The 13,178-nt window shown below is 39.2% G+C and overlaps 2 protein-coding genes across 2 annotated transcripts; both read left to right on the top strand.

Moving 5' to 3' along the window:
• The first annotated feature begins 3,876 nt into the window (after positions 1-3,876).
• On the top strand, positions 3,877-7,753 carry LOC114386124. The gene is made up of 5 exons (XM_028346125.1): positions 3,877-4,099; positions 4,302-4,472; positions 4,744-4,897; positions 5,380-5,519; positions 7,494-7,753. Exons 1-5 carry the CDS (start codon positions 3,877-3,879, stop codon positions 7,751-7,753), a joined length of 948 nt encoding a protein of 315 aa, XP_028201926.1.
• A 2,315-nt stretch (positions 7,754-10,068) lies between these two features.
• On the top strand, positions 10,069-10,856 carry LOC114386122. Its single transcript, XM_028346124.1, has 2 exons — positions 10,069-10,186; positions 10,258-10,856. Exons 1-2 carry the CDS (start codon positions 10,069-10,071, stop codon positions 10,854-10,856), a joined length of 717 nt encoding a protein of 238 aa, XP_028201925.1.
• The last annotated feature ends 2,322 nt before the right edge of the window (positions 10,857-13,178 follow it).

Below are 13,178 nucleotides of genomic sequence, written 5' to 3'. Positions count from 1 at the left end.
TGTGCTCTAATTACCACTTGATGGAAGCTTGCTTGTGGGGCTTCTATGGAGGCTGGATCTTTGAGCTTCAATGAGGTCCTTTAATGGTGATTTTCCACCATGGAGATGAAGCGGAAGACAAAGGAGAAGAGGTGAGAGGAGGCGCCATCCACTAGGGAATAAGCCATGGAAGAAGGAGCTTCACCACCAAGATGAGCCTTGGATAAGAAGCTTGGAGAAGATGCTTCAATGGAAGAAAAGAAAGAGGGGGAGAAAGAGAGAGTGGGGAGCACGAAATTGAAGGAAGAAAAAGGGAGAGAAGTTGAACTTTGAGTTGTGTCTCACAAGACTCTCATTCATCAAAGTTACAACAAGTGTTACACATGCTTCTCTTTATAGACTAGGTAGCTTCCTTGAGAAGCTTTCTTGAGAAAACTTCCTTGAGAAGCTTCTTTGAGAAAACTTCCTTGAGAAGCTAGAGCTTAGCTACATACACCCCTCTCATAACTAAGCTCACCTCCTTGAGAAGTTTCCTTAAGAAGATTCCTAAAGAAGCTAGAGCTTAGCTACACATACCTTTCTAATAGCTAAGCTCACCTCCTTGAGATGAGAAGCTAGAGCTTAGCTACACACCCCCTATAATAGCTAAGCTCACCCCCATGACAAAAAACATGAAAATACAAAAAAAAAAGTCCTTACTACAAAGACTACTTAAAATGCCCCGAAATACAAGGCTAAAACCCTATACTACTAGAATGGCCAAAATACAAGGCCCAGATGAAGGAAAAACCTATTCTAATGTTTACAAAGATAAGCGGGCTCATATTTAGCCCATGGGCTCGAAATCTACCCTAAGGCTCATGAGAACCCTAGGGCCTTCCCTTGGATCTCTAGCCCAATCTACTTGGAGTCTTCTACCCAATGCCCTTGCGGGGTAGGATTGCATCACTATTCTTTTACAGATTATCAATGTGAGTCAGAATGGAAACCTTATTATCACAATGAAGCATAAAGGTTGTCAAATCTGGATGACCTGTTAATGCAATTCAATGGTACAGTATATTTAATGCAACAAGCATTTAAAAGAGTTGAGACTCGGATTGGTAAGTTGGTGGACGACATGATTAAAGTTGTGGTCAGAAGAGAAGAAGGGTATGCAGAGATTGAAACACATCAAGAAAACATTCTTCAAGTTAAAACAATACATCATCAATTGATCACCAAAGAAGAAAAGGATGAAGTCTCCATTATTCCAAAATATCCCTACATGGAAACTACTAGATATGTTGTAGGCAAAGATAAAGGTCCATTGGAACTGATATGAACCTTCATTGCACAAAGGCTGACTTAGGATCGTCTAGGATTAAACCTTGATGGAAAATGCAGAAATTGATTAAGGAAAGGATGGAAAATTGGAAAGATCTAAGGGTTGGGCGGTGGCTAATTTCGTGGGCCTTAATAAGGTGGTTCTTGGCATAAAATGGAAGAATGAGATGATAAAACATAGGTTAAGTGGTGGCTAGACAAAAATATAGAAATGGCAATAACTCAAGCTACAGGGCTCCAAATGAGGTGATTCCAAAACGAGGTGAAAGATCTTGTTTTGAAATTCAATTTAGGCTCAAGAATCACTTAATTTGAGCACGTAAAACGAGAGTCATGGCCACAAGATAATTCTGGGCAGAAGTGGATTTTCTGGAATTGTGGTTTGAAAGAAAAAGGTTGAAGGTGAAAGGAAGGAAAGAATCACTCTTTCCGGCGAGGGCAACACACAAAGGTTGTGAAAGTCCTTTGATATAGTCAGGATGTTCTTGAATCACTCAAGAGCTTAGGAGAATCACTCTCACTAAGATAAAAGAGATAAACTCTAATTTTCTGAATAAAACTCAACTTGTGTTTCTTGATAAAATGGTTTAGCTTATATAGAAGCTTTACATTAGATTTTAGTAATGATCCACTAACCTAGAATTAAAATAACTTAATGCCATTAACCTAGGGAATTAAAAGAACTTAATGGCTGAGTGTAACTGAAATTGTGGCAACCAAAAGTCACCCCCAACAGCCATCAAGCCAGCCACCATTTGGTCTCCCAAAAGGCTGATGCCTAGGTTGCCAATTGGGCCCTTATTACAACTTGAACTAAACCAAACTAAAGACCTTTTAGTTGATTAACCTAAAACATATTTTTGGTTAGCCAACTTTACAATGATTGGGCCATTATTTAGACATACTTAACACTCTAAAATTGAGACAAAGTGGTGCCATTTAGTCCTCCTCCATTTGGGCCATGATACAACTCACAACCTTGGACTTTTTTCCTTGAAACTTGGGCTTGTATTCAAATAGTACGGACAACACTTGTTGAAGAGCTTCCTTGGCTTTCCTTGCTCTAGCCCTTGTCATAGGTCCTCCAAGTCCTTCAAGTGGATCCTTGCCCTTGCTCTTGGTCATGTCCTCATCAGGAACTCAGTGTAGAGGATCAGAAAATCTCCCTTGACCTCTTTGAAGCAATGAAATGCTTGTTTTGAAGAAGAAGAGGTGGAGCAGGAGATATCATTATCAGCTTCAACCATGGTACTACAGTTCCCTTTGGAAAAATAACCTAATTATGTGACAGACTGCCTAGTTTGTGATGAAGAGCTTGATGATCCAAAAGACAACTCTGTTGGTCATGTGGTTCTTGAAGAATTAGAAAAAATTAGACCAACAGAAAAGCCCAAAGGAGAATTGAAGACCCTTCCAGTGCAATTAAAGTATGTATTCTTGGAGGATAATGAGACCAAACCCGTTATAATTAGCAGCTCCTTGCAGAAGGAAGAAGAGGATCAACTGGTGCAGATTCTAAAACATCGTAAAGCTGCTATTGGTTGGCACATCTTTTATTTAAAAGGAATTAGTCCATCATATTATATGCACAACATCAATTTGGAAGCTGATTACAAGCCCGTGAGACAACCTCAAAGAAGATTGAATCCTATAATGAAAAAAGAAGTAAGAAAAGAAGTGCTCAAGTTGCTAGAGGCAGGGCTCATCTATCCAATTTTAGATAGTTCATGGGTTAGTCCTGTTCAAGTTGTCCCGAAAAAAGGAGGTATGACAGTGGTCAAGAATGATAGAGATGAGCTGATTCCTACAAGAACAATCACCGGATGGAGAATGTGTATTGATTACAGGAAGCTCAATGAAGCCACAAGGAAAAACCATTACCTGCTTCCCTTCGTGGACCAAATGCTTGAGAGACTTGCAGGGCAATCTTTCTACTGTTTCTTGGATGGATACTCGGGCTACAATCAGATTGCAGTAGATCCTCAGGACCAAGAAAAGACAACTTTCACATGTCCCTTCGGTGTATTTGCTTATCACCGCATGTCGATCGGTTTATGTAATGCCCCAGCTACTTTCCAGAGATGTATGAAGGCAATTTTTGCTGACATGGTAGAGAAATTTATTGAAGTCTTTATGGACGATTTTTCGGTCTTTGGTGCATCTTTTGGAAATTGTCTAGCAAATTTAGAGAAAGTTTTACAACGCTGTGAAGAATCTAATTTGGTGCTCAACTGGGAGAAATGTCACTTTATGGTTCAAGAAGGTATTGTGCTGGGACACAAGATTTCTAAAAAAGGAATTGAGGTGGATAAAGCAAAACTAGATGTTATTGATAGACTTCCACCTCCAGTTAATGTGAAAGGCATATAGAGTTTTTTAGGTCATGCTGGATTTTATTGGTGATTCATTAAAGACTTCTCCAAAATTGCTAAACCCCTAAGTAATATGCTGGATAAGGATGTTGTGTTTGTGTTTAATGAAGAATGTTTAGAAGCCTTTAACACTCTCAAAGCCAATTTGGTCTCTACTCCTGTGATTACAGCACCAGACTGGGGATAAGAGTTTGAATTGATGTGTGATGCAAGTGATTATGCAGTAGGTGTTGTGTTGGGGCAACGGAAGGGTAGAATGTTTCATACTATCTATTATGCTAGCAAAGTTTTGAATGATGCTCAGATTAACTATGCCACCACTGAGAAAGAATTGCTGGCAATCATTTATGCACTTGAGAAATTTCGATCTTATCTGGTGGGATCAAAGATAGTGATTTACACTGACCACGCATCAATTAAATGTTTGTTGTGCAAAGCTGACTCCAAGCCATGATTGATCAAATGGATACTGTTGCTTCAAGAATTTGATTTAGCCATCAAGGACAAGAAAGGTTCTGAAAATGTGGTAGCAGACAACCTATCTATATTAGTGAATGAAGAGGTCACTTTAAAGGAGGCTGAAATAAAAGATAAATTTCCTGATGAATCTGTTTTTGATTGCAGGGAGACCTTGGTTTGCTGATATGGCTAATTTCAAGGCAGCCGGTGTCATTCCCAAATACCTCAATTGGCAGCAGAGAAAGAAATTCTTTCATGATGCCCGATATTATATTTGGGATGATCCACACTTGTTCAAAGTAGGTGCAGATAATCTTCTTCGAAGATGCGTGACAAGTGAGGAGGCCAAGGGCATATTGTGGCATTGTCACAATTCACCATGTGGCAGACATTATGGCGAAGACAAAACAACAACTAAGGTTTTACAGTCAAGATTTTTCTAGCCAACACTCTTTAAAGACGCCCATCACCATGTCTTACAGTGTGACCAATGTCAAAGAATGGGGGGAATTTCCCGAAGGAATGAGATGCCTCTGTAAAACATTATGGAAGTTAAAGTTTTGATTGTTGGGGTATTGATTTCATGGTCCATTTCCTTCATCTGCAGGAAATGAATACATTTTGGTAGCTATAGCCACTTCAAGAAATGATGCTAAGACTGTGGTGAAGTTTATCAAGAAGAATATTTTTGCTCGATTTGGGGTACCTCGAATCTTAATAGTGATGGTGGTTCGCATTTTTGTAATACTCAACTTCAAAAGGTGTTAAGTCAATATCATGTAAATCATAGAGTGGCATCCCCCTACCACCCTCAAACTAATGGGCAAGTCGAAGTATCCAACAGAGAATTAAAGAAAATACTAGAGAAAACAGTGGCGTCAACCAGAAAAGATTGGTTAGCCAAATTGGAAGATGCACTATGGGCGTACAGAATTTCATACAAAACTCCAATTGGTTTGTCTCCTTTTCAACTGGTGTATGGAAAACCATGTCATTTACCAATTGAAATAGAACACAAGGCATATTGGGCTCTAAAATTTCTGAACTTTGATGAGAAGGCATCCAGGGAGCACAAAAAGATCCAATTGTTGGAGCTAAAAGAAATGCAATTAACAGCTTATGAATCTTCAAGACTTTACAAAGAAAAAGTCAAGACCTATCATGACAAAAAACTATTGAAGAAAGACTTCAAACCGGGACAACATGTACTGCTTTTTAATTTAAGATTGAAATTATTTCCCAGTAAGCTGAAATCCAAATGGTATGGACCCTTTGTTATCAAGAAAGTTCGATCTTATGGTGCAATAAAGCTATATGACCCACAATCTCAGAATCCTAACAGAATATGGGTAGTAAATGGCCAGAGGTTGAAACTGTACCATGGTGAAGAATTTACACGGGCACACAACACAGTACATTTGCTCACTTATTGAGGTAAAAGTGTCAAGCTAACGACGTTAAAGAAGCGCTTCCTGGGAGGCAACCCAGTTCTAATTTCTGCTTTCCTTTTCTTTTATGCATTTCTTAATGTGGAACTTGCTTCATAATCAGTACATTGGAGTATATCAGCTTGTTTTTGAATGATAGATATAAGGGTTTCAATTTCTTGAGGAAGGGACTGATAAATAACTTAGAAATTTTTTTTCTGAAAAACAATCCTTTCGCTAAGTGCAAGCCTCGCGCTAAGCACATATTTGGTCATGTGCTAAGCCAAGAGTCTCTAGCGCTTAGCGCTCAACCCTTGCATCTTAAGCTGACTTGGTCCGCTAAGCTGGCCAAGGCAGAGCTAAGCCCATTTCAATTTAGTTTGAATTGGGCTAAGCGATGGTTTTCCCACTAAGCGCTTTGTATTCGCTGGCTAAGCGCGACATATCGCCGCTAAGCCCATTTCGATGTGGCCTAAATTGGGGTTCATTGAGCTAAGCGCTACTTATGTCAGCTAAGCCTAACTCCTTGCGGCAATGTCATCGCTAAGCGATCCATAATTCGCTAAGCGCCTACCCCTCTGTAATTAAGATGCATTATTTTAGCTAAGCCGGCACAAAACCAAGCTTAGTGAGAGTTGCAAATATTTTGATCTGCAGAACTCGCCAAGCAGCCAATTTGCGCGCTAAGCCAAGCCCTTTGCGTGTTAAAAAAATTATATTTTTGAATTTCAAACATGGGCTAAGTGCGTAGATCCGCTAAGCGAGCCTTTTTGAGAAACCAAACATCTCTCTGGCTCGCTTAGCGCTTCGGTTCGCTAAGCGAGAGGGTCAAAAATTGCTTAAGTGAGTGTAACATCAGTTACACTCACATTTGCCTAAAATTTTCAGAACTGCCTGCATCTTCTCTCTCACACTCATCTTCCTGCATTTTCGCTTTCTTTTGCATCTTTACGCAACACTAGCTAACAAGGATCCAAGTAAGTTCCCTATTTCTTTTTTCTCTTCTATTCCGTTGAACTTTAGGTTAGAAAACCTTAGATTTAGCTTTTGATTCTTAGGGTTTGAATGTTTTTAGAAGTAGTTAAAGATTAGGACTTTATATATGATTGTGTTGTGTAGATAGTTTTGACTGGTTTGCATGTTTGATATGCCTTTTAGAGGCTTAAAAAAATGGAAGAAAATGAACAACGTTTTTTGCATTTTTTCTAGAAAACGTGATGAACTCGCTAAGCGAGCATGCTGTGCTAAGCGATTTCATCAACATTCATTGAAGATATGCGTTTCCAGACGAACTTGCTAAGCGCTTCTACCGCGCTAAGCGAGTTCATCTTATGAGGATGAACATTCATCATCCTGTTGAGATACATGTGGCTAAGCGAGGCTGATTCGCTAAGCCCAGGTAACTTAGTTAAATTTTTTGTTGAAAGTCGCGCTAAGCCGAGCCTACCTGAGCTAAACGCATTTCATTGCGACAACCATTGGGCTAAGTGAGCCTGGCTCGCTAAGCCCCCATACTTAGTGAATTTTCTGAATTTCATGGTGCCGCTAAGGGCAACCCTGCTAAGCTTAGTGCACATCTGTTGCGGCAATCATTAGGCTTAGTGGGCAGATGCTAGCTAAGCCGATTATGCAGAAGCAAAATTTTCTACAACATCCGCTAAGCGACCCCATGTGTCGCTAAGCAATAGTGTGTATTTTGTGAAGGCAAGCTAAGTGGACCATGTCTTGCTAAGCCGCCAATGCCTTTTTCAGTTTTATTTTTAAGTTTTTGAATTTGAATAACTTGTGTCCTGATTAACTATTTGGTCCCTTTATTTGCAGATGGCCTCTAGGAAACGCTAGAGTATCGGTTCAAGACCCACAACTCAATATGATACAAGGAGATTTCACTCCTTAGATGCATGGAACCGGTACACGGATAATGTATTAGGGAGAAACATCTTGCCAGAGAGGAAGGTGGAGCTCTACCACACTGAGTTTGATGATTTTAAGATTGAGTTGGAGAGGCGTAATCTTCATAAACGCCTCACCAATTTGGTTGATGGGAGCATAGATGTGGCTTTAGTGAAAGAGTTTTATGCAAACCTATACAGCTCTGAGGGTCCTTCACCAAAGCAAGCCAAGGTTAGAGGCCATCTAGTGAAGATTGATGCTGAGGGTGAGACTTTGCCCACATACTTTTGGAGCTAACATTGAGAAGAATCCAAAAGAAGAATGCAAGGCCGTGATGACCCGAGGAAGGAAGGTAACCATGGAGGAGGAGAAGAAGAAGGAGAAAATGGTGGAGGATGACAAATAACAGCTGGTAATTGAACCAGCACCTGAACCAGTGCAACCCTTTTGTGAACTTATAGAGGAAGAAGAAGAAGAAGAGGATGAATGTTAGTCGGTGAAAACGACTAACTTTTGTGTATAAAACTTATGTATATTGTATCAAACTTCTCCAATTTATAGTTGTTTTATGATATTATAAGTACTTTTGGTTAAATATAGGTAATAGATAATTTATACTTTTGTTTTGTGTGTTTAATAATCAATTTCTCTCAATTTCAGGTTAATTAGGCAAATTGGCAAAAATGTTGTTTTCACATTTTGTGGTTTGAGCTACTTTCCTTGATATCTGTCTTATGATTAACCTCATCTAATTGTATTGTTCACATTTTGTTCTCCTATTTGTCTAGCTGCATATTCTATGAAAACAAGTGAGAGGTACACATTGCTTCATCTTTTCATGCAATCAATAAATTTTGATGCATACACCTTTGTACATAAACACTGCATGGTTTACCACTTGAGGACAAGTGAGTTGTTCTCTTTTGCTTGAGGACAAGCAATATTGTAAATTTGGGGGAGTTGTTAGTCGATGAAAATGACTAATTTTTGTGTATAAAACTTATGTATATTGTATCAAACTTCTCCAATTTATAGTTGTTTTATAATATTATAAGTACTTTTTGTTAAATATAGGTAATAGATAATTTATACTTTTGTTTTGTGTGTTTAATAATCAATTTCTCTCAATTTCAGGTTAATTAGGCAAATTGGAAAAAGTGTTGTTTTCACCTTCTCGCTAAGCCAATCAGCTGGCTTAGCGAGCATTCGCTAAGCGTGACATTCAATGGCTAAGCGCGAGGAGGAATCCAGAAGAAGACGAGTTGTCAAGTTCGCTAAGCTCACCGCTCTAGGTCATCAAGCGCATCGCTTCAGCTCATCCGCTAAGCGAGAGAAGCATGCTAAGCCAAAAATCACTAACATGAGCTAAGCGGTCCATACGTGCTCTAAGCGCACGAGCATGAACAAGGCCCCCTATTTAAGCCTGAAATCAGATTTACAAAGGGAGTTTGGCATTTTTCTTGAAGAAGCCTCTGCATGCACAAGAGTCTAGCCTTGGCTTGAAGCTTTTGCATGTTTAGGAAGTTCTAGAGAGAGAAAGGTCCAAGTTCCAAAGCGTTCTCAGGGATTTTGCTGTGTGAAGATCTGTAGAAAAGCGAGTTCAAAGTGGAAGCCGTTCTGAGAACTTGAGATGAGTTTGTGAGTGATTGTGAGATCCTAGAGGTGAAGGAGACATCCTCACCACTTGTGTTTTTGCAGTCTTTCATCTTGTTCTTCTCTTTGTTGTAAAAGAGGTTTCTGGACTGTGGAAAGCTAAATCCTCTATTGGATCTTCCCTGTAGGTACCTGATGTAAATATATTTCTATCTATGTAATGATGTTTTGTGTGTTCTCTATGCTATTTGCTTTTCATTCCAGTGTGCTTTTACCTTGATCACGTAGATGCATGCTTTGTTAGGGTCATTCAACAGTGGGAACTTGTCTGATTCTAAAGTCCTTGATAGTACGGGACTAAGTTGTTATGCTATCACGAGGGATCGGGGTACAAGAACTTAGTTGTGTATGTGTGTCTTAATGCGGTCTTAGTTGAGTTTAGTCTTACAAGAGGGATCTGCGGATGAGGCTTTATCAGGACTAGGCTAGGCTATCATAAGGAATCATGGTGTAGCAGTCTAGGAGACAACATAGGAACACAAGAGCATTGTTAATAACCACAATGAACAAGTATGATAGTGGTTATGAACAAGTATTTAATCTGTTCATACCAGACGCCTATTTATCGAAATAGCTTGCCAGATAACACAAGTTCCCCGAGAGTTAGATACTCGGTTCTTACCGTTTTATACTACTTGTGTGATCCGGTACACTTGTCGGTCGTGAAGAATGAACAAATGAGAGCGACACCATTAATTTTGAGTGAAAAAGAAATAATTGAAAAAGAAAAGAAGGAAAAAGAAAAAGAAAAAGAAAATGAAAAAAATGAGAAAAATTAAAAAGAAAAAGAGAGAAAAGAAGAGAAGAGAAAAAGCAAGAGTGAGTGTGCTAGAGAGAAAAAGAAAGAAGCATCTTCAGTGGAAGGGAGAGAAGTACCATATCCTTTGGTACCTTCGAGGAAAGACAAAGAAAGACATCTAGCTAGATTTCTGGATATTTTCAAGAAGCTAGAAATTACCATGCCCTTTGGAGAAGCTCTACAGCAGATGCCGCTCTATGCTAAATTTCTGAAAGACATGCTAACTAGGAAGAACAAGTACATTCATAGTGACAACATCATTGTGGAAGGAAACTGCAGTGCCATAATTCAACGTATCCTTCCACAAAACATAAGGATCCAGGCAGTGTCACTATTCCTTGTTTTATAGGTGAAGTTTCTGTTGGCAAGGCTCTTATTGACTTGGGGGCCAGTATTAATTTGATGTCACTTTCCATGTGCCGGAGACTTGGAGAGTTGGAGATAATGCCTACTAGGATGACTTTACAGTTAGCAGATCGCTCCATCACCAAACCTTATGGAGTGATTGAGGATGTTCTAGTTCGAGTCAAACATATTACTTTTCCTGCAGATTTTGTGGTTATGGATATAGAGAAGGATCTTGAAATTCCCATAATTTTGGGACGCCCATTCATGTCCACGGCCACCTGTGTAGTAGATATGGGGAAAGGTAAATTAGAACTGAGTGTGGATGATCAGAAAATTTCATTTGACTTATTTGAAGCAATGAAGCACTCAAGTGATCAGAAGGCCTATTTTGATGTGGATAAGGTAGAATGGGAGATTGAATTAGCAGCTACAGTCATGGTACTACAGTCTCCTTTTGAAAAAGCACTGAATAATCATGCAGAATGTTTAACTAAAGAGGAGGAAGATGAATTGAAGGTTTGTATTGAGGAGTTAGATGGTGCAGGAGAAAATTCTGTTAGAAATACTGCGTTTGAAGAATTGAAAAATAGTAACCAGTAGAAAAGCCTAGAGTGGAATTGAAGACTCTACCAACACACTTGAAGTATGTATATTTGGAGGATAATGAAGCTAAACCAGTCATAATTAGCAGCTCCTTGAAGAAGGCAAAAGAGGATTAGCTGGTGCAGATTTTGAAGAAACACAAAGTAGCAATTGGATGGCACATCTCTGATTTGAAAGGGATCAGTCTATCTTACTGCATGCACAAAATTAATATGGAACCTAATTACAAGCCAGTGAGGTAGCCCCAAAGATGACTGAATCCAGTGATGAAAGAAGAAGTGCACAAGGAAGTTCTCAAATTGCTGGAAGCAGGACTCATTATCCTATCTTAGATAGTGCGTGGGTTAGCCCTGTGTAGGTTGTTCCAAAGAAAGGTGGTATGACAGTTGTTAGAAATAAGAAGAATGATTTGATTCCAACAAGAACTTTCACTGGGTGGAGGATGTGTATAGACTATCGAAAGCTGAACAATGCCACTAGAAAAGACAACTATCCACTTACCTTCATGGACTAAATGCTTGAATGGCTGGCAGGACAATCGTTTTACTGCTTTCTTGATGGATACTCTGGATATAATCAAATTGTTGTGGACCCTAAGGATTAGGAGAAGACCGCCTTTACTTGTCCCTTTGGTGTATTTTCTTACATGTGAATGCCTTTCGGCCTTTGCAATGCTCCTGCAACTTTTCAGAGATGTATGATGGCAATCTTTGCAGATATGGTGGAGAAGAGTATTGAAGTGTTTATGGATGACTTTTTTGTTTTTGGATCTTCATTTGAATGTTGTCTATCTAATCTGGAGAGAGTATTGGAAAGGTGTGAAGAAACCAATTTAGTTCTAAACTAGGAGAAATGCCATTTCATGGTGAAAGAAGGCATTGTGCTAGGACATAAGATTTCTGCCAAGGGGATAGAAGTAGATAAAGCAAAGATTGATGTGATAGAAAAATTACCCCCTCCAGTAAATGTCAAAGGGATAAGGAGCTTTCTAGGGCATGCTGGGTTCTATCGGCAATTCATTAAAGACTTCTCAAAGATCACCAAACCACTCAACAATTTTCTTAACAAGGATACCGCATTTATATTTGATGAAGAACGCCTACAAGCATTTTATACTCTCAAAACAAGACTAGTATATGCTCCTGTGATTACAACACTAGACTTGAGTCAAGAATTTGAGTTGATGTGTGATGCGAGTGACTATGCAATTGGTGTTATGCTGGGTCAAAGGAAAGGCACAATTTCCCATGCCATTTACTACGCTAGTAAAGTGTTGAATGATGCACAAATCAACTATGCTACCATTGAAAAAGAAATGTTGGCAATTATGTATGCGTTGGAGAAGTTCAGATCATATTTGGTAGGATCAAAGGTCATAGTTTACACAGATCATACAGCAATCAAGTACTTACTCAATAAAGCTGTTTCCAAGCCTCGTTTGATCATATGGATTCTGTTACTTCAAGAGTTTGATTTGGAGATTAGGGACAAGAAGGGTTCTGAAAATGTTGTAGCAGACTATTTGTCAAGATTGGTTAATGAGGAAGTCACTTCAAAAGAAGTAGAGATTAGAGATCAATTTCCTGATGAATCCTTGTTCATGGTTAATGAAAAACCTTGGTTTGCTGATATGACCAACTTCAAAGCAGCAGGAATCATCCTTAAGGACTTAACTTGGCAGCAAAGGAAGAAATTCCTACATGATGCTCGATTTTACATATGGGATGACCCTCACTTGTTCAAGATAGGAGCTAATAACCTTCTCCAAAGATGTGTGACAAAAGAGGAGGCCAAGAACATATTATGACATTGTCATAACTCACCTTGTGGCGGCCATTATGGTGGAGATAAGACGGCAACTAAGGTTTTGCAATATGGGTTTTTTTGGCCAGCATTATTCCAAGATGCACATCAACATGTGTTGTATTGTGATCAATGTCAGAGGATGAGGAGCATCTCAAAAAGGAAAGAAATGCCTCTACAGAATATTATGGAGGTTGAAGTCTTTGATTGCTGGGGGATTGATTTTGTAGGCCCTTTCCCTTCGTCCTTTGGAAATGAATATATTCTAGTAGTTGTAGACTATGTGTCTAAATGGGTTGAAGAAGTGGATACTCCACATAATGATGCCAAGACTGTAGTGAAGTTTCTAAAGAAAAAACATCTTTTCATGATTTGGGGTACCCAGAATTTTAATTAGTGATGGAGGCACACTTTTCTGCAATAATCAGCTATAGATGGTGTTGAAGCAATATAATGTAACACACAAGGTAGCATCACCCTATCACCCTCAGGCCAATGGCCAAGCAAAAGTGTCAA

This window comes from Glycine soja, chromosome 15 (assembly GCF_004193775.1).
Source record: "Glycine soja cultivar W05 chromosome 15, ASM419377v2, whole genome shotgun sequence".
NCBI lineage: Eukaryota > Viridiplantae > Streptophyta > Magnoliopsida > Fabales > Fabaceae > Glycine > Glycine soja.
This window is presented reverse-complemented; position numbering and strand designations above follow the sequence as displayed.